The following is a 27,462-nucleotide window of genomic DNA, read 5'->3' on the forward strand; positions in this document are numbered from 1 at the left end:
CATTCATATTGTGCTGTAGACTACACTCTTAGTATGCTGTTTTTAAGAAATGTAATAAAAAGGTATTATTAATCTTCCGTTTTATTGTAATCATCAATTTCCCAATTCCTTGTAATATCACAGAAACCTTATGTATGTAACTGACCCCATGTTCACATCTACATCTGGCGTTTTGTCAAGTATGATGTCCTGTGCTAAGACACACCATTTAGCTTTTTTTTTCTAAGTTTTAACTGGGCATCATACTTATATATTTACAGCAAACAGGAGAATATTTTATCACTGTTGATATTATATTTCATTTCACTAATTAATTTTCCATTTCATCTCAATGTTTTGTAGCTTCCCCCATGTTTGCATCTATGTTTCATATGGTTCAATGGTAAGCCAGTGGTATCTGCACCCAAAATAAAATCAGTTTAACCTTACTTCAGTTGACTCTGATGAATATCACACCACAGTAATTCTGTACACTACTGGAAAATACTTTACTATCACTGATCTCTAGTTTGATCTCAACCAATTTGTTTCATCATAATGTTACATAACGTTTTTATGATGTTTGTGTATCATGTTTGGAGCATGCGTATGATGATGTTTAAGTTTTCGCATTTACTCTGGAGTGTTTTTTTAAAGCTTATTCTAAGAATGGTTATAAACTCAGAGTTTTTCCTTTTATGAATTCTTCAAAACTATGGTTGAACTTTCTCGTTGCCTCTCCTGTTGCCTGAACATTAAGCAAACTGAATTTTCTTTTGAACCTTTAGAACCATTCAGTGCTTGTGATGAATTCTTGTTGATAGTCATCACCTGCACATTCCTTATGGGTCTGAAACAGACTTCTAGCCTTTGCATGGATAGTAATAAGACTTAATGGTTTTCATCTTTTAACCTGGTCTTCTATCCACACTGTTAATAACTTCCATTTCCTGAACTGGCCCTTGCCTTTGCTTTGTAATTAACAGAGTTCAATGAAGCAAGCCTTTTCACAACTTCACTTATGCATTCTCGATCCTTAAGAATTGTTGATACTGTAAAATGTGTTAGTTCTAGATCTCGTGCTATTGTGCTCACTCTTTTTCATCTTTTATCCTGATTAATCGCATTCAGCTGGAACTGCTACTTGTAAGTGCTGCCTGTTGCACAATGTGCTGGAGTAACATCAGTCATTTCGGGGTACTTAGGGGTTTCCAAATTTTCAATGATTAATATACTGAAAAAATCTTCTAAATCTCCAAAAGAAAATGATACCACACACTTTTCATGACACTCATTTATCCATCAAAGTGCACTAGTTAGAGCTGACTTCCAAATTTTCACACTTACCCTACCCAAAAGGGATAGCAATATGAATAGTATGGCACAAAAGTATGCCTAACCAAATTTTTAGGATGAAGACTATCATAAAAATACAATCATCCCCACTCTCGTCATCTTGGCGGGCAAATTGGACAGTAGTCTACCCCAAAAGTCATATCAACACTGGATTTCACAGCCTAACCCTTGAGGCAGGTCCACTTCAAAGTATCAATATATAATACAACCACAAAACATATTATATAGTTGCTCAAAAGATCATCACAGCTGTCATTATTGACTTTGACAATGAACTCCAATCCCAGCAATAATATCTGTTTCATAATTAGACAACAAAACAAGGAAGTTAGAGAGGCTGGATAGCAAGACACAAAAGTAAATTAAATAAACTAAAAGGTTTTAAAAATCTAACGAAAAACCCAACAATTGAACTACGAACTTGTAGGTCTGAGAGCAAGATGAAAGAAAGTTAATGAAATATGAAATAATGAGAAACTGGGAAAGAAAAGGTACAAATACTTGGTTGAGTCAAAGTAACAATTCAAGGACAAGTGAGACTTACGCAAAAAGGGCAGGCCACTGGGTATCAGGCCTTTCCTACTGACACCTAAGTGCTCTTCCTAACAGGGGGGGGCAATACTGGAAGGGGGTTCATTCTGGATTATCACAGGGCCTTATTGAAGGCAGAGCAGAATGCTATGACTGAGGATGATTTAGGGAACTGGCAAGAAGTTGCTGACCCAGGTTGATGATGAGGAAGAAGCAGTACAACCAGTACTCCCAAAGATTTTTGACATATGAATGAAGACCTAGTGTCTTTCATCTTGAACGTTAGTAACTTGGAACTACAAATCTTCTAATGTAGTTCTTTGAGTTTAGAACCTTATCAAATGCAGGGATATATGCAACAAGGCCAACTAAAACCCATAAGGTCAATCAACCAATCCTCTGAAGGCAAAGCAAAAACAAAACAGTAAAACTTGTCCTCTGAAGTGTTTCAGTCCTTCATCTCTTAGGCTACCATTACTGCCTTCACCAACCCTGCCCTTGGCATTCCAAGCTTCCTCAAGCTGCTTTTGTTTAGTAGAACCAGGGACGCTTACTATATTGCTTGAGGAGTACTTGGACAAGTAGGATCAGTAGCCCACACAGAGGAGAGGAAAACAAATAATACTCATTAAGCCTGAGAGAGCAGGGGATGGCCATAAAATGGAATCCTGTTTGGGAATCACTCAGCAAGAAGCTCAGAACCTCCTTAAACAGAGACGTGCCATTCTCAATTCAGAGTTGCTTATATACTTTATTTTCTGTATGCAAGCACTGTTCCTCCATTTTTGTCCTTTTAATACTTTTAGCAACTGAGAACAAACCAGTTTGTAAACTGGTGATATTCTTCAACTGGTTAGTACACAGCAAAGTACTACTACAATGTATTGGATATAATTTTAAATATAGTACAAATCCTCTCTTTTTTGCTTAAAACAATTCCATGTTTTAAGCACATCCTCAACCTTTTCAAACTTTGGGAATAATTGATCTACTACCTCCAAGTAATGTTAAAGTATACACATGTGCACTTTCTTCCCGTGTCTGCCATAGACGCTTCAGTAATATATGGGGGCAGTGTTGCTGAATTACTATGTTAAAGAGGAAACCTACTGTACATGAAGATGAGTACATGAATCAAAGACACAATGCACACACACACAAAAAATAAAAAATGAAGTCTATCTTACATTTATGGGTAAATCTGAGTACATAATTTTAGGAGAAATAAGTTCTTTAAGAAATTAAAAGGAAAAAAGGTTAGTGAGCACATGGATTTTACAAGATGCAAATGAAAATACCCTGCCTGATAAGAATTTTGACCATGACACAGACTTGAGAACCCTTATGGAACTGACTGTTGACTATATTAGGCTGGGTATGGTATTCATGAACAGGTTTACCTGTCAGTTCAACCATGACTGTTTGACATATGATCGTTTCGAGTAAAAGAGTAGAAGTGTCAGTCAGACCGTCAAATCAACGTTATCATCCTCATTTCTTACTTTCTTCATCGTGGCAACAATGACGGAAATTCTGCTGGGTGATGAGGCGGTGGAGGTATATTGACTAGCTGCTGTGGCAATTCACTTAATAATAAGACACAGAAAAGACATAAAAGAGTTTGGTGTAAAGCTTGACTATTAAAGAGGGACATAAATTCTCATACAATATTAATGAATGAGTTTAAATTAGAACCTGGGAATTGTTGCTATTATACATGAATGGACCAGGAAACACTTGCACCTACTTTTACTAGTAACACCTTTCATACAGACAGGACACTTGTATGAGAAATTGTATGTCCTCATGAAAGACTCAAAGCCACACAAAAAAAAAAATCCTTTAGGACTGCACTGACAAGATTAAAATAAACAGATAATTCCTTGGGAAAAAAGTCAATCACAATGTTATAAGATGCATCCACCTTAATGATACTGTACATAGTACTGTAATAACAGAATATACCACGTGAATGTAAAACTTACTGAGCCTATTAGTGTTCCCTGCTACTGCTAGGCTGAGCTGCATAAGCAGCAAAATAAGCATAACCTGTTTATATTTGGTATGGAAGAACTTGACCTATTATGGGATTCATCTGTCATTCTACTGTTAATAGTAAGGGAATTCAAGTAAGCTTGAAATAAAACATCATTGCTTGTCAGGTGGGAGTTTTCCCGGGCTTAGCTGCATATGTTTTCCCAGCAATATCAAAGTCATCATCTTGTCTGCATGTTGACATATGCTCCCCTATCATTGACAATACCTTTTCAGCTGAACTAATAATATTACAGTTTTGGGTGCTGGGGTGCTAGATTCATATGTACCACTTTGCTGCAGAAATTTGTCTTGAGCTCTGACCATCGTCATTACTTTTTTTTGTTCCTCTCCATACATTCTTTACTTGTTACTTTCCATAAACAAGGACCAGAATTCTTTACCTGCCTGTCTTGTAGTGCCAATTCTGGTCAGAGCAGTGAGATACATTCCAGGAGAAATCTAGCAGAGAACTGTCACAAAATTGTTCCTTCCCCGTCCATACAGGCAATCACCTGACAGTCATTTGAACGAACTTTAGGTAATTTCATCAGTTCATCCGTTCTGGTGAGAGGACTGGCTCCGCCCATAAACTGTTGTCTACATGTAAGTTATAATGCCAGATTCAGTGAACTAACAGAAGAACTGACAGGTAAATCTGATCATGAATACCTGGCCTTTGAAAGGCAGAAGGTTGAAGACTAGCAAACTGCCAAGAATTGAATGTATTACAATTGAGAAATTGAGGTACAGTGGTGAAAGTGAGGGTAAATGGATAATAAAGATGTGTATGGTACAGTATATCTAGACTAGTGAAAACTTTTGAAGAAATGGGCAAGTGGGATTAACTGTTTCTATGTGCAGGGCAAAAGTCACAGAACAAACTACAAGAATTACAGGGAGATAACATTATTTAGTATACTAGTTTACCAGCAATGCATAGTGGTAAGAATAAATGACAGTATAAGACAGATTATAGAAGAATAGGACTGATTATAAAAGAAATGGCATGGGAAGAGCTAGTCATGTTTTGACAAGAATTTGTGAGAAGTTAGGGTAACTGCAAAAACTGTACATAGCTTACATGAATCTACAAAAACCTTATAAAAGTGATAGAGATGCAATGTGCAGGATAGCATGACTGTATAGCCTGGATGGTTACTTGATGAGATACTTGGTAATTAGTTAAGAAAAATTATAAAATTTAAATTTTTTACAGTGACTGAAGTATTTAGAATATGTACATAAGAAACTGACTAGTTCGGTGTAAAAGTCAAATGAGATAAGGGGGAGTTATGTTTCCACTGCTATTTAACCCTTAAACGCCTACTGGACGTATCATACGTCGACTAAAATTGTCTGTTGGGTGTCAAGTGGACGTACCATACGTCGACTACAAAAAATTTCAACCTCCAGTCAACTTTGACTCGACCGAAATGGTCGAAAAACGCAATTGTAAGCTAAAACTCTTAAAGTCTAGTAATATTCAATCATTTACCTTCATTTTGCAACAAATTGGAAGTCTCTAGCACAATATTTCGATTTATGGTGAATTTTTGAAAAAAACTTTTTCCTTACGTCCGCGCGGTAACTCGGCCGAAAATTTCAGAAATTCTTTCGTCATTTTGTCGTAATTTTTGCACTGTTTTATACTAGCCGTTACGTAAAGTTTTATATATGAAAATGTGCGCAATTTCATGTAAAATACAACAAAATACAACACATGGTTGTAGCTTTTATCAGTTTGGAAATATTTTCATATAAATCTCGATAACTGCCAAAATTTCAACCGGTCAAATTTGATTTCGATCGAAATGGTAAAAAACGCAATTTTAAGCTAAAACTCTTACATTCTAGTAATATTCAATCATTTACCTTCATTTTGCAACAAATTGGAAGTCTCTAGCACAATACTTCGATATATGATGAATTTTTGAAAAAAACATTTTCCTTACGTCCGCGCCAGAAATTCTTTCGTCACGTTGTCGTAATGTTTGCACCGTTTTATATTAGCTGTTACGTAAAGTTTTATATATGGAAATGTGCGCAATTTCATGTAGAATACAACAGAAAATAACTCATGGTTGTAGCTTTTATCAGTTTTGAAATATTTTCATATAAATCAAGATAACTGCCAAAATTTCAACCTTCGGTCAAATTTAACTCGACCAAAATGGTAAACAAATGCAATTATAAGCTAAAACTCTTACATTCTAGTAATATTCAATCATGTACCTTCATTTTGCAACAAACTGGAAGTCTCAGGCAGAATATTTCGATTTATGGTGAATTTCTGAAAAAAAAAAAAACTTTTTCCTTACGTCCGTGCGGTAACTCGGCGAACATCTCAGAAATTCTTTCGTCATGTTGTCGTAATGTTTGCATCGTTTACATTAGTCGTTACATAAACTTTTATATATGAAAATGTGCGCAATTTCATGTAGAATACAACAGAAAATAATTCATGGTTGTTGCTTTTATCACTTTTGAAATATTTTCACATAAATCACGATAACTGCCAAAATTTCAACCTTGGTCAACTTTAACTTTCGACCGAAATGGTGAAAAAACGCAATTGTAAGCTAAAACTCTTACATTCTAGTAATATTCAATCATTTACCTTTATTTTGCAATAAACTGGAAGTCTCTAGCACAATACTTCGATTTATGGTGAATTTTTGAAAAAAAACATTTTCTTACGTCCGTGCGGTAACTCGGCCGAACATCTCAGAAATTCTTTCGTCACGTTGTTGTAATGTTTGCACCGTTTTATATTAGTCGTTACATAAACTCTTATATATGAAAATGTGTGCAATTTCATGTAGAATACAACAGAAAATAACTCATGGTTGTAGCTTTTATCAGTTTTGAAATATTTTCATATAAATTACGATAAATAGAAAAAATTTGACCTTCGGTCAACTTTAACTTGACCGAAATGGTTGAAAACTGCAATTGTAAGCTAAAACACTTACAGTCCAGTAATATTCAATCAATTAGCTTCATTTTTCAAAAAACGGAAAGTCTCTAGCACAATATTTAGATTTATGGTGAATTTTTGAAAAAAACATTTTTTTACATCCGCGCGTTACGGATTCATGCATCATATTGTGATAATATTTTCTCTGTGTTGCTTTGATCGTTTTACACTTTCTTATATACCAAAATCATCGCAATTTAGTGTACAATACAAAGAAAAAAAATAATCCGTTAGCTTTAACCGTTTTGCTCACTGCGCGATTTGTATAAAATTATATATGAATTTTTTTTTTTTTGCTGTTATATATTTCAATATTTATATATGATATTTTTTTAATTTCTGATGGTTGCATACTAAACATCAGGCAATGACAAAAAAAAGGAGCCAAAAATGAACTCTTAATCTTAAAAACTAAGCGTGCTGTGATTTTTTAAAAAAACTTTTTCTGCTTCGGCGCTAACTCCCGAATGCCACTGGCATACGGGAGACGTTTTTGTAAATAGAGGCTCGGCGTTTAAGGGTTAATATCTTGAAGCAGAGTGATGCATAATATCAGAATAAAAACTGAAGTAGGTGCACAGTTGTGAGATAAGAGAGGGGTCATAAAAGAATGTGGCATGAAAAATGTTTGCAAATAATACAGTGTTGATAGGGAACAAAATGAAGAGAGGCTACAAAGACTACTGAGAGAGTTTAAAAGCATTTAGATGGTAAATAGCTACCTGGGAATTAGAGCAATAAATGTTACTTTGGATGGTGGAGGAATGGAAATGGATGAATTTTTTCTTTGGATGGTGGAGGAATGGAAATGGCTGATTTTTTTATAAGTATTTGGAAGCAGATGTATTTAATGGAAGAAGGTGACATGACAGAAGTGGTGAATCACAGAATAAGTGCGCCTGAAAGCCGCAGGCTTATAAAAAAAAAATATTAGAGGTTTCTATGGAGAACAAAGTTGGAATACAGAAGATTGTTGAGCTGACTCTCTTCTATGTGAGAAAAGTGTGAATAGTCAATGCAAATGAAAGAAAAAATGTTGAAGCTGTATTGTTTTGTGGTATATGCAGACTAAGAACCTCTCAAAGGGTGAGAAATGTCGAGACTTGCAAGAGTAAAAGGGTTATTGTACATTAAAGATGGATCTGAGTGTTCAGAGATCATTTGGTCATATGTAGAGAATGAAGGATTTATGATGAAACATGTATATATGGTAATTTGTCAAGTGTTCGGAGCAAAGAGAAGAAGACCTAGAAAATGTTGAAATGTGCACTACAAGAGGTACTGAAATGGACGAGCCTTAATATCCAGTAATTTGAGTACAAAAGACATAAAAAATACTATGTTTTTATGGGTCTTAAATGTGCTGTGGATGAATGTGTGTGTATGCATACAAAGCAGGTCATGCTGCTGAAGGTTTCTGAACAGCGGTTCATTCTTGACTGAGCAATAAAAGGAAGAATGTAAAAATGACTTTAGTCTTATTTCTTCTGAAAATAAATAGGGCACCAACTTATTTCAACTTCTAACAACTGATGATTGATATTTATGAAAAACTAAAATGATTTCACTGCAATTTTTATAAATACAAACATAAGGACTTACAGCATACAGAAGTCCACTAACAACACCAACACCAACTGATGACCGCCTTGTAGACATTGGAGCAATCATACGCCACTCATAAGACTTTGAATCATACATCTCAGCACTATTTAATCCAGTGGACCCATCAAAACCACCCACCTAGTAGAAATAAAATCTGTGATTAATAATGATCTTATATTTATATATTAGCATAAGAGCAATGTATATCATACTAACTTTAACAAATGTTAACTAATATCTTATAATGGGTTTCATGTTGCAGCATAAAAAAAAATACAAACAGATCAAAGATTCAACAAGTGATTGCAAATAGTATTTCCTGAAAAATCAACATTCAGAATTTACTTCTAATGGATTATAAGAATTGTACATTGATTAATTATGTAAATAAGCAGGTTAACAATGCAAAATTAAACTATAATAGATTTTTGAAGCTATTTTAATTTTTCCTAGGATACAAACCAGAGCCTCTCATATGTGGAGTATCCTTAAGCATCAGCTGAAACAGTCACAGAATTTAGGGAAACAAGGTAATTAAAATTGTGGAGAGAGGGTTACCCATGCTCTCTATTCCATTCTTTCCTCTGGCTACGGGGAAAAAATGGGGTGGTCATGGTGGGTACAACCTACAGTTTATGACCCAAAAATCTGTTCTGTTCCTACAGAAATACAACCAGAAATACCCAAGCTCATACTTGCAGTGCAAGCAGGGATGTAATAACTCCAATAACCTTCTACCCTTCTGATGGAAAGAAAACAAGACAGGCAGGGCCCTGAGATCCCTGAAAATTTGATGAAACCCCAGATTCATTATTACTAAACTAGTTTTACCAGACCACTGAGTTGATATCAGCTCTCACAAGGCTGGCCCGAAGGATTTGTTTTTATTTATGTTTTTTATTTACTGTATATTGTCAAATTAAAATTTTTCAAAAAACTTCATAATTGGATTAATTTCAAGTGTAGAAATTTCTGACAAAATTTCACTGATCGATTTAGAGTTGACCCCCAACTATTCAGGGTTCAGGATTCGCGGATTCACCCATTCATGAATTTTTCAGTGGAACGTAACTCTAATAATTTGCGAAAAATTCACCTATTTGTGGATTTTTTTGCAGAGCAAACCTAAAATATTCACTGATGTTAATTTTATCTTCGTGACTAAAATTTTTGTATAAAAAATTATTACTAATTTTCAAATATTAACATTAATGTAAACAGCAAAATATCAATAAAACTTTTTTTTCTTAAAAAAAAAAAAAAAAAAAAAAAAAAAAAAAAAAAAAAAAAAACACCAAATGATACGCAAATTCCAATCACAAAGATCGTGGAAAAGAAATGTCACCCCTATCTACTGTATACATTAAAAGGAAATGGTAAGGCTTGAACACTATATGAAAGAAAATGTGCATGCCTGAATATGGGGATAACTTGATTAGTTCTCACCTTGGTAAGAGGACACTAACAGTTGTAGGTGTTTACTCGTAGCTGTAAGCCATATATTTTTAAGGTTAATGTTCTAAGATGACTTTGAAATTATATTAAAGTGTTTTAGGATGGGATTTTTTTATAGAGCATATCTAAAATATTCGATAATTATTTTTATTTTATTTTTGACTAAATACATTTTTTATGAAAAAATGATTTACTATTTTTCAAATATTAATATTATTGTAACACAACAAAATATCAATAAATATCTTTTTTCTTAATGAAACGTTTGCCAAATGATGTGCAAATTCCAATGACAAAGATCCAGGAGAGAAAATGCAGCTTGGGAAGCTTAAATACCTAACAGCAATGCTACTTGACACGCTGTTCGCTGGCGTTTGGAAAGAACCCAATCCAAGAGGATCATTCATTTTCCTTGGTGCCGATTGGCTGTAACCCCCCAAAAGACTTTGTCTCATGGAGATGTGCTGCAGTACCCCACATCTCTGCCAGTTCACTGCATACACCTCTGCTGTTTGAGTGTGTCACTGTGTATCTGTGTACTTGCATATCTTTGTGTCTTATTTTTAATTTTTGTGCATCTTTTATAATTGTGCCCTAAGATGCCTCCTACACATCCTGCTCCTTCTAAGGATGCTGGCAAAGTGCCTAGGCGTCAGGAGAATGTCATGATGTTCCAGGAAAAGATAGCACTTCTGGAAATGTTGAAGGAAGGGAAAAGTTACACTGCAGTAGCCCGCCATTATGGCATGAATAAGAGTACTGTCTGGTACATCAAGAAGGGAGAGGCGGATATAAGGAAGACCGTGGATGCTAGTTTCGGCAGTAGTGACAAGATGGTTTCCGCTGTGCGTGATAGTGATAAGAGCATCATGAGGATGGAGTCAGCCTTGGCGTTGTGGATAACAGACATTTATTATGTTCAAAAATAATAGTAATTCCATTAATACATTCAGTAGTAGACTGAATCAGCTGATCCTGAGAATCACTTTTTTGCCACAGGCAAGACGAGTTTTTTTATACATATTAAGATGATAATATATCAGTACAGTATAAATTGATTCTGTAAGTAAAATAATAGTTTCATTACTATTACCTTTATCTTAAATACAGATGTAATAGCCTATTTTACTTTTGCAAGTGTAACACCTGGGCTAGCCTAGGTCTAAAGTTCACACATAGCCTACACATTTTTATCTCTTGTATGGTAATACAATATGGTAACAACTGATAAGGAAGTTGCTATTTAAAAATATATTAGAATAATGGTCACAAAACCATGCTAGGCCATGGGTATAGTGTAGCCTAGGCTAATTTCAAGTGACGTTTTTTCAAGAAATGATGGGCATTTTTGTAATCTAACACCACCATAAATGGGGAAATACCTGTATAAATGAAAATGAAATCAGCGCATATTCAAAAGTACATGGAACATTTTTTCAGTTGACTTAACTCTATGTGCCTCAAGCATAGCAGACAGATTACATTGGAATACAATTGATGACTTGCACACTGTAGCTGACAGCAGCAGTGTGTGTAGGTGATATGGTCTTAATCATTTCTTTTATATAGCTGTATATTATTCAATCGATATGCCACCCATGAGATCAGATGATGCTGGAGGTAGGAAACACAAGCATAAATCTTTATCCATGCTACAAAAGGTTTTCTATCCTTCCCGTTGAGTTAGTGAATGTTAAGTATTCATTTTTCTCAATAGATGGCGGTGTGCTATGTTTACCTTTTTGACAGCAACGTTCAAATGCACTGAGTGATCGCAGGAATTCATTCTTTATTTTTATCATCTCATTGCCCTCTACAATCAAAATAAATGACGAAGAAACTAATAGCGATAATTATGAAGATATTAAATTTAGGAGATGAAAGTCACCGATAACATTCTGCAGATTCTGAGAAAAGTTGTAGACAATATGTGGCTCTGCCCTTGTGGCCGCTCAACGAACTAATGGTGGCTGATTCAAAATCGAGCCCACCCATGGGAGTTCCCAGACCACAGAATGCCGGTTTTAAGAGGTTATCCTGTATATGTATGTTCATATGTATATGTATGTTATGACTTTACATTCACTGTAAATAACTTATCCTCAGTATAAGCATTAGATCAAATCTTCATAATGGTTGTCTGTATTACTTTGAACTGGTAATTAAGCTTTCACTTTACTTTACACTCATACCTCAGTTAATGGACTTAATCCATTCCAGAAAGCTGTCATTAAACCAAGCAAATTTTTCCAATAAGAAATAATGGGAACTGGATTAATTTGTTCTAGATCTCCTCCAACGACACAATAAATATAAGTATTTTAACTTGAATTTAACAATACCCCCACAAAAGGCTCAGTTACAAATCCTTCAAAGTCCCTTTCTGGTACAGCAACTGGCCACAATTTTTTCTGGCAGAATTCATGGTCCCACAAGAGACATCCACTAGGCTGTCTATGAGGCTTATGAAATGCAGGATGTTGAAGTGGTTCTCCCCAAATTCTCTTAGGGTCAGCTCTGAATCAGAGGTCATTTCAAAGCACCACTGGAATAAGGCTTTGGTTTAATTTCCTGAAATTAGAAATGACCTGCTGGTCCATGGGCTGTATGACAGGAGTTGTTAGGAGGCATGCCTGATGATTACCCTAAACACAGTCCAGGATAAGAAGGACCTTTAGAGGCAACTGCTTTTCCTCAAGGTATTTCTTGATGGTAGGGCCAGCCATTTCATTCACCTACACAATAAAAAAATTGCCTGATTATGCAAGCCTTACTGTTAGTACTCCAAAGCAAATTTAATTAGTTTTGCATTAAATTTTTTTCTTAAAACATCCTCAGGTTTTCTGAGTGGTAGACAAGCAAAGGCTTCAGTTACAGGTCCCACTTGCATTCCCACAGACCAAAAAAATTAGCCTGTCCTTCATTAGCTTGTTCCCTGGCAGTGACTTCTCCTCTTGGGTAATATATAAATCTTGTCTGGCATTTTCTTCAAAAACAGGTTTGTCTCATCACACCAGAATATTTGTTGGGAATGAAACCCTCAGCCTTTAGAGAGGGCTTAAACTCTTTTTAAGATACTTCTTGACAGCTTCTTTGTCAGAACTGGCAGCCTCCCCATGCCTCACCACACTGCATACACACTTTCTTGAATTTCTCAAACCACCCATGGCTAGCTTCAAACTCTTGAAAGATAATATGTTAGCACTCACTCTAGGGGTGGTTTTCAGGAGATTAGCATGCAGTTATCTTGCCTTTTCACACAGAATGGCCTCTAAAACACTATCACTGGCTAACTGTTGCGCAATTATCCAATTTAACGACAGTTTCTCAACACCTTCAATGATCCCAGACCTCTGTTTTGTAACAGACTTAACTCCTTGGCAGATCAATCATGCAGGACAGAACTTTCAAGTTTTTCATCATTTCCTTTTGAATACCTAAATATTTTTGCTCTCTCTTTGCCTTGCTGGGATCTCTAGTCCTCTTAGAGGCCATGATGACTTACAGTAAAATTAATCTGCACTACAATAAGGAAACACACACTGTTTATTATACTTAAGATGTGCACTAAGTGAGGCCTATGCATAGCCTGAACCCTTTCCTTGGTTCCAGCTGGGAACCGCAAACGTGACGCGCTTAAGGGGAGCACTGATGCCATAAGGCCCCATTATAAATTAAGTACTTGTTGCTACCTTATGATCGAAGGGATCTGCTTCAAATTTTTACCACTTATTCTACAACTAATGATGAAACTTTTCTCATGGGAAAAATTAGAAATTCGACCATAATTTCTTCCTTTTTTTTTTGCAGTTGAAAAAATCATGACATCAATTTTCAAAAATATTATGCAGAATAAAGACTTTCACTCAAAAATGAATTTGCCAAAGACAAAATCAAGATATATAGTTATACTACAATACAAAAGTTTCATTGAATTTGGTTAAGTCTTCTTAGAGAAACAAGAATTTATTTTTGAAAAAAGTAAGTTTTGAGAAAACAGCCACATAAAAAAATTATTATTTATTTTGTAATAACTATGAAACTATGAAAGTTAGAAAGATGATTTCTGCTCTAAAACTATTTTGGTTATATAAGAAATATGCCCTGAAATTTACGACATAAAGAAATTAATAGAACTGTGCTCTCTCTTGATTTATATGTTACCTAAATTTGCATTTATGGGGAGTGCCAACACCATAAGGCCCCATTATAAAGTAAATGACTGTTTCTACCTTATGATTGAAGGGATTTGCTTCAAATTTTTACCACTTATTCTACAAATAATACTGAATAAACACGAATCTTGTTTCAGTCTCCTTGGAGATATAAGCGTTTAGTTTTCAAAAAAGCAAGTTTTCAGGGAACAGCAAAAGAAAAATCTTTTTGGATGTTCAAGAAAGTTGAAACAATAAGGAAATCTTGATCAAGTTATCTTTATGTCATTATAACTCGTTTTCTCAATGACGCTACCGCTAGAGAAAATGGGATATTTTAGTGGGAAACAATTATTTTTTAATAAATTTTGTCAACACTTTCATGTTTGTTTTTACAATCTGTTGTTCACAGTGCCACACAAGCGATGAACAAAATTGTCCACAAACCAATCTAAACATTTTTCTTTTTAGCAATAGCATTTCAAGATATATTTATTTACATGTAAAACTGTCCAAAAAAGTGTAAAACTCAAACTTGATCCTATCTAGTATTATTCTTGCAGATTTTTACGTTTTTACAATTTCTTGTTCGCAGTGCCATACAAGCAATGAACAAAATTGTCCATGAACCAATCTAAAAATTTTATTTTAGCAATAACGTTTCAAGATATGTTTATTTACAAATATAACAGTCCAAAATAGTGTATAGCTTACTTGATCCTGTCCTGAATTATTCATACAGACTTTTTTACATCTTTTTAACAATTTGTCAATAAACCAATCTAAAAATTGCTTTTTAGCATTATCGCTTCAGGATATATTTATTTAGACAAAACAGCTGAAAACTCTTAATAACTATAATTCGATAATTCCTCTAAATCTGGTGGTCAGCGCACCCTTTACTCCCATATGTTTTACCTGGTCGTCCTTGTCCTTCCTTAAATAAGCAGAGCTTTCCCCAGACAAAAAATACTTTACCAAACTGTCCATTAATTGAAAAGTCCATTAACCAAGGTATGATTATATACTGTATTTTTTCTCTATATTTTATAACTAATCACTTACTACAATTAGTATCTTCTTGGTCTGTTTCATTAACAGACATTATAATGACTTGACTAGGTCACTTATCAAGCCCAAAAATAGTAACTGACATCCTATGTTACTGCAGATACAATGTACATTTTAGATGGTACCAATATATAAAAATGCACTTACTGCATATATACAGTTATTAAGAGTGGCTACGCCAAGAGTGGATCTACGAGCCTCCATGCTTGCACAAGTTGTCCATGAATCTCGAGCTGGATCATATACATCAACTGTTCTTACTCTTAGTGAGCCATTAAAACCTCCTACAGCATATACCTTTCCATTTATTACAGCTATTCCACATCTGGAAAAAATATAGAGAGCTGTCAGTAAAATGAACATAAAAAAAAATTCCTATTGCATTGTGCATTTACAGGGTTTACCAGCTCACATCATACACTATACATAAAGTTACAATGAATAAAAATCATATCCTTCTGTTCTGCATTCTAAACTTACCCTATGTACTTGTGTTTTATGGTAGAATGAATACACAATTGATCCCTGTTGTCTGTGAAAAATTTAACTGTGAATTGGTGTATTCACAGAATAGAAAGCTTCCTTAAGGGTTAAAATTCTTCAAGAAGCATGTGGCAATTGATCTCCTGACAGACAAGCCTGCAAATTGCAAGTATGATCCCCAAATCACCAGATAAGAATGAGAAGGAGTTAGGGAAGTCTACTGAAAATCACAATGCACAAAAGATTGAGCTAGGTAAAGCAACAGATCCTTGGCCTTTGGAATACTGTTGACAGAGTTGGCAAACTTGAACTAGATGACTACGTAGAAAAGCATTCCTCCTAAAAGTCGGCACCATCTGCCTATGGGCAACACATTCCCTGTGAATACTTACAGAGGCGCTGTACACGAGCTGAAACAAAGTGCCTTGAACAGTAATACCTTCTCTGTAAATACGCCTTAAGGAACTCAAGTGACTGAGGATGCACTGGTACGAGAAAAATGTCTCCTGCACATCCACAGAAACATCCGATTGTTCTTTGGAAAGTCACTAAGACCATGCTGGAAAAACCAAAAGCATGGGGACAGACACACAAAGTTGTTCAGTCTTGATACGTCCAACACTGGGTGCCAATCTCCGGTTGCTTATGGAGCTAAGAAAAAGTCAGAGGTAAATCCCAGTGAATTACCGACACCTGCTCCATTTCATTCTCTCTAATTTACAACTTCCTACTAAAGAATGAGATACTTCTGCTGGATGTGACAAAGGAACAGCTTTAGGAGACTAAACCAGTGGAGGGGAACCTAAAAGGAAGTACAGCTCTCCTTCAGTGCCTCTACCAATTAAGGTTCTGCTCCAAGCATGCCAGTAGGCCTGCAATTGGCCATCTACCAGAACCTGAGGGCTGAACTGATCCCTGAAAGGTATAAAATACGACTTGTACCAATATATCCTCCCATATCACCTTAATCTGTGCTGCATAAGCCTTTACTACAGATAGGAGCATAAGTGCTCTCACTTCTTCCAAACCGAGTTAGTATGCATAAGCATGAGAACATTAGCCTGCAGCATCAGAAATGGGTTTGACTGCCTAAGTTAATAACTTACACTCTTCCTTACTTAACTCCCGCTGGTGCCAAAAACACTTAAAGCTGGCTCCACAAACTCCCTAAGGTGTCGCCACAAACACACTAAGCTGGCACCTCAACTTCTCTAAGCTGACACCTAACCTCTCTAAGCTGACACAGAAACGAGGCAATTATAATGAGTAAAAGTTCAATAAAAGATAAAAACTTCAACTTTAAACTGAGACTCCGTTGCAGCATGTTCAAAGCACCTGTCAGTCTCAAGTTCGTGTCTTCACAGAAAAGAGATTAAGAAAGCCGAATCTTCAACCAAAGACAGTTCAAGTGCCTGTATCACAAGAGGTGGTGCTCCGTGACTTCATAAAAAACCAGAAGACAAGCCCCCGAAGACATAAAGGGAGCTTTGGGTGCCAAAGTTTGACAAAACTGACAAAAAGAGCTCTAATTGACAGAGATAGCTTGGGTACTTTTTCTCCAAATACTTAAAGGGCACCAATATACTCGAAGACGACCAAGACCTATTCCCTATGTGGCCTCTTTCCTCAACTAAATGAGGATACAGCAAAGTGCAATGCTCTAGCAAATGCTGACCAAACCGAAGGAGATTCCTCTGATTCAAACTTCTTCTGCCAGAGGGTGACAGCAGGTGATGGGAGGCGACAGCAGCTGAGTACCTGCATCGCATCCGCGACTTGATGAAAGGGAGACAGGGAGACGCATTCGGAAGCGACTCAGCTGAGTCCACACTAGTCAGCTGAGCAAAAGAAAAATATAAGCCAAGTGTGTTTCAACGGAGAAAGAGGAATAGGCTAGCAGACAAGGATTTTGAATGAGCAAAAGATGGAGAGATTGGTTAAACAATCACCTGAGTCGACATAACATCAGTATAACTCACTACAGACATTATTATTAATTAAACTGTCTATGTTAATTTGTCCCATTGGACTGGTTCCCTAACCAATTCAGACAAACCTTGTACTGACAAAAATAAGGTTCAAAACTAATGACAGCGGGTAATTTTCACCTAAAAAATATAATAACAATACAGAGGGCTTCCGCCTATTCGCAGATTTCTCTGGAACATATATATACTGTACACATTATCTGTGGAAAATTCGCCTATTCGCAGTGTTTTTCACAGAGAAATATTCACAAATTACTGTATTTTCATATCATTTTTGTGAATAAATGCATTTTTGTGATAAAACTATTAAAATACTCAGGTATAAGCATTTTTAGAGGGTTTTTTGGTGTTTTGAACTATCAAAATAGGCAGTTATACACATTTTTAGAGGGGTTTAAGTATTCGCGGATTTGAGCTATTCTTGGGGTTATGGTATGCATCCCGTCATTACCAGGGGTCGACTGTATATAAAGTTTTACAAAAATATAATACCTGACGACAAAATCAGATATAATATTTTTGAATTAAATCCTGCCAATGCTTTTGGGCAGCTTTACTCTGTCACCTCACCATTTGCTTTTTACTATTTTCTTAAGTGAGATGTGAGAGGTGAAATTCATGACTAAATGTCACTGGTGGAAAAAAGATTTATAAATTTGCTAAATAAGCTTTTCCACAAAATAACTAAGCCTCAGGCAGTTTTAGGTAGTTATTCAGAGATTTTACTGTACTATGGTTATCTTTGGGAAAATATGTCTGATTTACCATCACTTCGGCAAACAACTGATTTTCCAAAATAATTCTATAAAGTCAGCCCATAGCGGACTGTATACCCTCTCATACATATCACAAATCAGCTAAGTAAATACAAAGTATCAATTTGGCAATGATCACTATGATGGTACCTTCAGTACTAGATAATGCTTATTCATAGAGCCAAAAGATTTCTTATAAAATGTAGTCTGTTATAGGGAAGCCAAGCATGCACACAATGTGTAAGTACAAACCTGCACCTCCTAGTAGGCATTTCCGCAACTGGGAACCATCTTTCATCTTTGAAATCATAGCATTCCACACTGCGAATGGCTTTAGGAGCTTGACCTCCAACAACCAATAATACCTGAAGGACACAAGAGTTAAAAAATTGTGGGGTGTTAATAAAGCAGTTTCATTTTAAATACATGATATCTAAGTTTCAATATAAATCAGAGATTTTAAAAACTGATTTTTATCTAGAATCAAATCCTGCATTTAGCAATGTACTTCAATCTGCCAAATTTTGGTCACACAGGCCATTAAAAACTGACAAACCATTATTAAGGTACTGATGTTAGCGAGAGGTGAAGAGATAAATTTTGAAGATAATTTTCATTTTTCCTGGACATAAACACCTGAAGTCTTTAATATGGATACATTTTCAACAAGAGCTGGTTGAGTCGTTGAAATCTGGTGACATGGTAGTTATGGTGGCAGGATTCCATCCACTCACCTATCAGTAACCCAACCCTTCTTTATGTAAAAATCTAACTCATTCTTTTCTCCCATTCTTGTTATTTATTGTTATTTCATTGCAAGCTTTGACAAAGATAACACTTTTCAATATGCTGTCATTAATATTTTAGTGTAAAACCGGTCCCTGTTCACTTGTCCGTTACATTCGACACTTACTCTCTTTTATTACTCAACACACTGACTTTACTTTACAAGGTATTGCACAGAAATAATACTGTTGATACAGAAAGAATGAACAAATTGAATGCTCTCATACTTAATACTACAAAGAAAGAAAACTTTTCTACATCACTTAAAAGTTCATTACAGTATAGCACTTTCCCATTTTCATTATTACAACAGAGAAGGAAAATAATGAAAAGAAAAATTAATTATTTTCAATGAGTAGGCTAAGTGTCAAAAACCACCAAGCAGTTATGGGTGAGTGGTGGTGAAGGTGGTGGTAAGTCATGCATACAGTGGTACCTTGACATATGAGTTTAATTCGTTCCGTGATCAAGCTTGTAACTCAATTTGCTTGTAGATCAAACTGAATTTCCCCAATTAAAATGAATGGAAACACCATTAATCTGTTCCAGGTCCCAAAATGCACACCAGTTTTTGTTGTTGTGTTTTTACATAAGAAAAATGTACTTTACAAATAACATATAATGTAGAAAAAAAAATAATACATAATAAATGTGACTATAAAGAAACAAACTGGTTTTATCAAGTGTACTTTAGCTTGAAGATCACATCCAAACACTGGCAGAGGTGGAGCAGCGAGACGAGAAGGCTAGTGAGTGTCTCAGTGGGTAGAGAGTGTGGTGGTGGGAGGCAGAAGATTTGCAGAGGAGGTTTTTTCATGTTTTGCTCTATCGCTAACTTAACTTACTCACTACACACTTATGCTACACTGCTAAATTTAACTTACTATGCTACACTTTTATTGCCAAACTTAAGCCCATAACATGCACACCTTGATTGTGGTTTTCTATGATTTTATGCTTCATATCTAAGGTAATCAGCCTTTTCTTCTACTCAGCACTGGTCTTGGCACTCACTTTCTTAGGACCCATGGTGAAAACTATGAAATGTTCCAAAATACATGGACAAAGCGAGAAAACAAAGCGAGAAATGCTATGAGATGCTGCGGTGATGCTCGCACGGCCAGGTAATCATATGAATTGAATGAGATCGCATGGCTCGGGCAGCTCGGTGCTGGCAATAGCAGACGCATTGGGACATGGCGTCTCCCAGGCTCGCAGCTCAAACCTCGGCTCGCTTCTTAAAGCAAAAAATTGCAAGTGCGCTGGCCTGTATCTCGGAAAACTTGTATGTTGGTTCACTCTTAAGTCAAGGTTTGACTGTAGATGCTCTCATCCCTTTCTTTGGAATATGACCTTACTCTTCTTCAACCTACTATTCTTTCCTACTCTTAACCCTTGGAGTATACAATATCAAATTTTTCCTTCAGCATTATTCTTCTAAAAATACCAGTTCCTTACACTTGCTTGCTTTCTATGAAATAAGAAGTTTTCATTCATAGAAACAGTAGAAAGTTACATTTAATGAATAAATGCTATATTCTCTACTGATAAATAAACCTATGCATATGATGTTTTTAAATAAAAAATAATCTGAGCTGTCTCCCGCAAGCCATAGCTTAAGCTACTTAAGTGAAATAACATGGATTGGCACATTTCAAGATGTCACCTTTGCTCTTAAGTCCCCTGAAACCGTATGCAACCTTGATGTGTTTTCATGCTAATATTTCAACTACTGTACAAAAGTAAAAACCACTGATTTCTATGTTGGAAGTTTGAAGAGCTGACCAAATACTGTATGGAGTCACATACACACAAAAGATTTAAAAATTAAAGAAATTCAGAAATGCATTCACTTTTTACAAAATAGAAAACATATCTTTGTAATCTAATGAGCATTAATACAAAAATAATTTCTTACCTTTGGTAAACCAACAGGCTGTCGAGGTTTGGTTCTTGGGGATTTGAACTGTGCTTTCTGTTCCCCTTTCAGAAGGTGGTACTTCATAGCTTCTATCAGGTAGTCTTTGCCTAAAATAGAGGCAAACAGGTAGTCATAAATATTTTTAAAAACCTCCAAAACAAGCAGCAAATATTACCAAGAAACCTTTAAACCACAAAATCTTAGCCTACCCACAAACATGAAAATTGTGCTAAAAAAATTATTCAGGACTGAATATAACACACAGTACACTTAAAAGATGAAACAAAAAGATGGAAGCTGTTGAGAAGTAATAATGGCATTATACTGATTAGGTTGTATATACTGAAATACAGTTTATCCTTCTTATCATATGTACAGTCAATCAAAAATGTTTTTGCAACATGTTCCAGAAGTTTTCTTTCACCTAGCAGTAATTTGTTCTTATGATATTTATGAAATGAAATGTAATTTTCTTATTTGATTTTGGTTATTAATCATACGGTTAACAATATTAAAAAGAATGGTGAGTGAAAAATTCATATTACGAAAAATGACGAAACATTTTGAAAAATTTCACTTCAGATGATTGGGCAAAAGAGTCAAAGAAGAAACTATATTTCGAATCCAGATAAAAGCTTATTGACTAATAAAATAATGTTGAAAAATCATCAATGAAATTATATATAAATAAAGAAAGAAAGAATTCAACCACTGTTGTTGTCAAAAACAAAAAAGAAAAAATCTCATAACGTCGTATGTTATCGTGTGACCCCACATTTGGGCAGGAAAGTTAAACTAAACTGTCTCGTCACTTGCACTGATAAGATGGGCAACAGATTCAGTTGCACCACAATCATTAGCTTGCATAAGACTAATGTCTCTACTGTAGTAGATATTGCTCGACAGCTTAGTGTAAATAAAACAACCATGTATAGAGGGATAAAACAACAGAGAGAACGAGGAAATATGATAAATTCATTGTAAAAAGTGGAGGACGACCCCATTGTTGTACTACTGTTAAAGATCATCATCGGATGATCACTGAAGGAGCTCTAACTCCCCTGACAACCGGTGTTGCTATAAAGGGAGAACAACGCTTTCCTTCAAGTTGTGGCTCAAAACCATCCGTAACAGGCTACATGGGACCAAGATATTATTTCATCATACTCCTGCCAAAAACACTTCACATCAGCGAAACAAAGAATAGAGGCTAATAGGGTTTGTGTTATAATATAATCCAGTTGCCGATGACTTTTTAAGAGTCATCTTTTATGAGGAGACATTCTCCACTGATGAGCATGGTAGTCTTTTTCAGCCTTTGTTGGCCGAAGTTGGTTGAGCTTCAGACCTTCATTGATGGGCCGGAGTTCTTTGCGCCCGCTGATGAAGAGTTAGAGGAATTTATTTCTGGTGATAGAAATTCATTTTCGCCATCTCGGATTCCACAATTTTGTATTAAGTTGCTAAGTTGTTGGTTCTAGCCACGTAAAATAAGTGTAATCCTTCGGGCCAGCCCTAGGAGAGCTGTTAATCAGCTCAGTGGTCTGGTAAAACTAAGCTATACTTACTTTTCTTTCTTCATTGCTGGCATTTAGCATTAACTAAATTAATGTTGAACGTCTTTCTAATTTTAATTCATTAGAAACTTAGATAATAAGAAATACAAAAATATGCGTTATATATATATTCAGTTAACTTCATAATGGCATCAAAATTATAGGCCTTAGTAGCAATGAAAGAAATGAGAAATTACACACGATAACGGCATTATATATATATACTATATATATATACTGTATATATATATATATATATATATATATATATATATATATATATATATATATATATATATATATATATATATATATATATATATATATATGTGTATGTGTGTGCAATTATATTCTATGTATTACAAAAATAGACATGAAATCTGTTAGTCTAGTTCAGTATATTTTATATTAAGTTGCACTAGTTCACAATATACTGTACATAGGATTAGTCATTCAAAAATTTGATTAATAATAATGTGGAGCAAATCTTTACAAAAGTCATTTGTTGATGTTAATTAATAAGACTAATAGTTCAACTTAAAACAGTCGTAGGCCTAACATAGTTCACACATATGAAGGAGATAACACAACGATAGTGATGGCAGTTGGAGATGAAAATATTAAAACATAAGAAGAGCGAAGACCCTGAAGTATTATAGTACCATCCTTTAATTAAGTAAAGTATGACAACAGTAAGCAGTATCAGAAAAAGCCCTGTTTATGGGAAACTGCAGGTAATTTCTCGGACCAACCACTACTGTAGTGTTCAGTCGTTTTATGCGCTTACAACTGAGTTGCCAAATAGCGCCAGATGACGTTATTATAAGCTGTTGTCCAAAAAGTTTTGAAGTATGTTGTAAAACTTTTTTGAGTGATTGTACAGTATAATTTTCTTATGTATGTTTCATTTTAGTTTCAATGGTCTTGACTGTGAAGAAGTCATTTGTGATAGAATAAGCTATGTTGTCACACAAATAATATATATACAGTAAATCAATTGGTCAAAATTATACCCTCCACATTCAAACTTTTTGATGTGAAAATTGTGTCCACCAAATGGCTACATACTTGTTAAGGTAAAAATAATTGGTTTCTGAAGAGAATTTCCTGTTGCCTGAAGACATACTGTGAACTGAATCTTATTTTTTAGGGTGATTGTTTATATGTACTGTAGTGTTTTCTTTCAAAAATACCTATTATTGAGACTGTCTGTTTGTCTTCTTTTATTTGCTGTTTGAAGTCGTAGACATGAGAACGTCTAAGGTCAATACAGATTATACAGTGAATTGTTTGTTTTCTATGTATCAAATCTCTGCTGTGACAGAAATTGTCAATTTTTCTTCTTGTGGTTTTGTAAAATGAGCATTGTAAAAGAGTATAACTATAAAAAATAAACCAATTTATATTATAATTTCTTAGTGTATATGCTACTTAAGTTAAGGCACTTAGGTTCAGGAAGAATTGATGGGTTGGACTGAAAAATGAAGAAGGTACTCTTACAAAATTTGATTGTCTAATCTGCGTGACATAAATAGTTTTTTGATTAATGCTGTTGTGTAAGGCTTGTTTTTTTTTGTTTTGCATTTTGCATTTTGCAAAAATCAAGTTCATTAATAACAAAACCCTCACTGACAGTAGTCTGCCACTTAGAACAGCTCCTTAAATCTACAACATATCTTGGCGCCCAACATGGGGTAGGGGAATTTTGTAGGGATGTTAGAGTAAGAAAAAGCAGGAGGAGAGAGGTTGACAGTAGCTAGTGGTAGATCTGCAGTTGGGGATATTATTTGATGAGCAGAAAGTAGTTGGGATGTAGTGGTACAGTATTGGTGTAGTACAATATATTCTGAATTTGATGAAAAGCAAGTTAAATAAGATGGAAGCATTGCAATTGCAGAAGGAATTGGAGCAGACCAGGAAGTACTTCAGGAAGGTAGAAGCAGAGAACAAATGGTTGAGAGGAAAATGAGACACTGAAAAGAGGAAAATAGACACTGAAAAGAATGATGAGGAAAACAAAGGAATCTGTTGTGGAACAGGTAAAGGTAACAGATATAAAAATGGAAAAGAAGATGGAGAGAAGGTAGAATCAATGATCAATACAAATTAAGAATTAGTAAGAGTGAGGATATACAAGGGGCAGGAGTAGATAAGACAAAACTGACCCTAGAGAAGAGGGGATATGATGACATGAAAGCAACTCATGGGAAGAGAAAGGATGCAAAAGGTAGGAGGATAGAGAAAGTAAGAAGACAAATAAAGCTAAGAAGATGGAATCATTGTACAAGCTGAATGAAAGTCACGATTCATTGTACATACAGTATATGACATTGAGTGAGGGTGGGTTCACTTCTGAAAAGAGAGAGGAAAGTGATATGGAGACACGGAGTTCAAGTGATGTTGGAGTGAGAGGGGCACGTAGGAATATATTACTTAGGGAAGTGCCAAAGATTGGGAACTATTACATATCGAGAGAGGGATATAACTGAATTATTTAGAGTATGAAAGATATTATACAGAAAAGTATGGTGAAAAACCATCAGCAGCTACAAGGATTGGAAGAGTTTTTGGAGGATAGGCTGTTAGATTTTTATATGACAATTATGAGTGTAGGGAAGCAGAACAGGTAAAGCAAGTGAAGAAGGGAATTAGATACAAATGGAAAAATAAATGTGAAGATGTGCAAATAGGAAGGAAATATGGGATCAAGATATAAAAGATAATAACATGATAGCAAAAAAGGTTCTGGCTACAGTTCTGGATCATGTGGCTGACTCTGTGAACTAGAAGTATAAGGATGTGTTAGAAGATTGAGAGGCTGAAATAAAATGATGTATTGGAGTTGATGGAAGATTTGAATTTGAAGGTATGATGGATAAAAGGAATAAAATAAAGCATATGTAGGAAGAATGGAAGAATGACAGAAAGGAGTGAATGAGGGATGTATTGTGATTCAATAGTAAGGCATTCAGTATAATTGAAGAATAAGTTTCTGAGAGGATTAAATGACTATGGAGCAATTAGGGATCGTAGGAATGCTAGAAGTATGAGAGTGGTAGAACGAGGCAGGATGGGAATGGAAACATAGGTTATGAATGGAATGTATAAGGAAAGGAAAAATCAAATGAACGTGCCTTGTGGCATGAAAATAGAAAGTGTAAGAAGAAAAATGCTACAGGTGTGAAAGGGAAGGTTATTAAAAAAATGAATATGCATGGGCAGTACGCATTTGTTTTGCATGTGGTCAAGTAAGGAACAGGTGAAAAATTGTAAAGAAGGAACAGTAAAACTTCTTAAGTGTGGAAGGATACGGCATACAGCAAGAGTAAGTGAATTGGAAAGGACTGTAGGTGTCTGTGGAAATTACAGTTGAACTGACCATTTTGCCCTGATGTGTATTAAGCGTATGGTAAGTGTACAACATGTGAGTAGGCCATGTGGCAGAAGTATTTAGAAAACTGTTTCTGAGCCCAGGTGTGAATGGGGCAAATGGACAGCAAAATTAGGGAAATGGAGTATGACAAGGGTTCATTTGGGCGAACCCTCAGCCTCAGTGGTTTAAGTGTAAATGTAAAGAATGTGAGAGAGGGAACTGTTGTAAGTATTAGAGAATTGTAAGTATGAGTCTGATGAACAATGTAAACAAGAGTTTAAGCATTAAGATGGCATCTGAGGGGTAGAAATAAGTGCCTAAATTGATAAAGGTTATGGTGTAAATGTTATCTATAAGAATGTGTATGATAAGCTGCCTGGTGTGAAGGAACTGTATAAACTGATAGGGTACGTATGGGGTTTTGGAGAGGTACATGTATCAGTAGTTGCAAAAAAGCAAACAAGTGTGTGGTATAGGTAGTGGGCATATGAATGAAGCAATTTATACATAGCAGACTGTGAAAATGAAAAATGATATTTTTATGATAAAATAAAGTTTTGTACATACTTACCCGGCAGATATATACTTAGCTATAGTCTCTGACGTTCCCGACAGAATTCCAAATCTCGCGGCACACGCAACAGGTAGGTCAGGTGATCTACCTTTCCCGCCGCTGGGTGGCGGGAATAGGAACCATTCCCGTTTTCTAATCAGATTTTCTCTTCCACCTGTCTCCTGAGGGGAGGCTGGGCGGGCCATTCATCGTATATATTTGCCGGGTAAGTATGTACAAAACTTTATTTTATCATAAAAATATAATTTTTGTACATGCAACTTACCCGTCAGATATATACTTAGCTGATTGGCACCCTTGAAGGAGGGCAAGAGACAGCTAATAACTAAAAATGGGAAACAACATATGTTGTAGGATAAACAAAAACCATGGTTCTTACCTGATTGGGCAGAAGACTTCATGGATACTGTCTATGAGTCTGCTTGCCTCAAGAGCTTCAGTGAGGATGTGACCTATGACTGACAGCCCTTCTGGATCGTGTCAATGGGGATGACCCACTTACATGACAAAGCCTATTATGGATCGTGTCAATGGGGCTGACCCACTTACATGACAGAGCCTTTACCTGAATCATATCAATGGGGGCTATCCTCTTACATGACAGAGCTAGGGTCAATAAAAATCAACAAGGAGCATAACAACCAATCCCGACCACCTGACCAAGCCTAACCTTGTTAGTGATACGAGATGAAAGGGGGCTTTACTCCAACACCCTCTTCCAAACAACCATAAAAACACACATCACAAAACATTAAAAACAACCAAAATAGCTAAACTATAAAGGATTAGATTCAGCTCCCTGTCCCAGCACCGAATCCGAAGATACGTACGGTCCTAGAGAGAAGCACTTATCATATGTAA

At 35.6% G+C, this 27,462-nt stretch overlaps 1 protein-coding gene across 1 annotated transcript in view; it reads right to left on the minus strand.

Moving 5' to 3' along the window:
• Positions 1 to 27,462, minus strand: part of kel (kelch protein) — a 91,987-nt gene that overhangs the window by 26,797 nt on the left and 37,728 nt on the right. Inside the window, exons 6-9 of the mRNA XM_067120875.1 lie at positions 21,096 to 21,205; positions 18,644 to 18,756; positions 15,313 to 15,490; positions 8,483 to 8,623 (exon numbers count right to left, since the gene is read on the minus strand). Coding sequence (XP_066976976.1) covers positions 8,483 to 8,623; positions 15,313 to 15,490; positions 18,644 to 18,756; positions 21,096 to 21,205 — 542 coding nt within the window. The remainder of the gene's footprint in view (positions 1 to 8,482; positions 8,624 to 15,312; positions 15,491 to 18,643; positions 18,757 to 21,095; positions 21,206 to 27,462) is intronic.

Source organism: Macrobrachium rosenbergii, chromosome 2, assembly GCF_040412425.1.
Source record: "Macrobrachium rosenbergii isolate ZJJX-2024 chromosome 2, ASM4041242v1, whole genome shotgun sequence".
NCBI lineage: Eukaryota > Metazoa > Arthropoda > Malacostraca > Decapoda > Palaemonidae > Macrobrachium > Macrobrachium rosenbergii.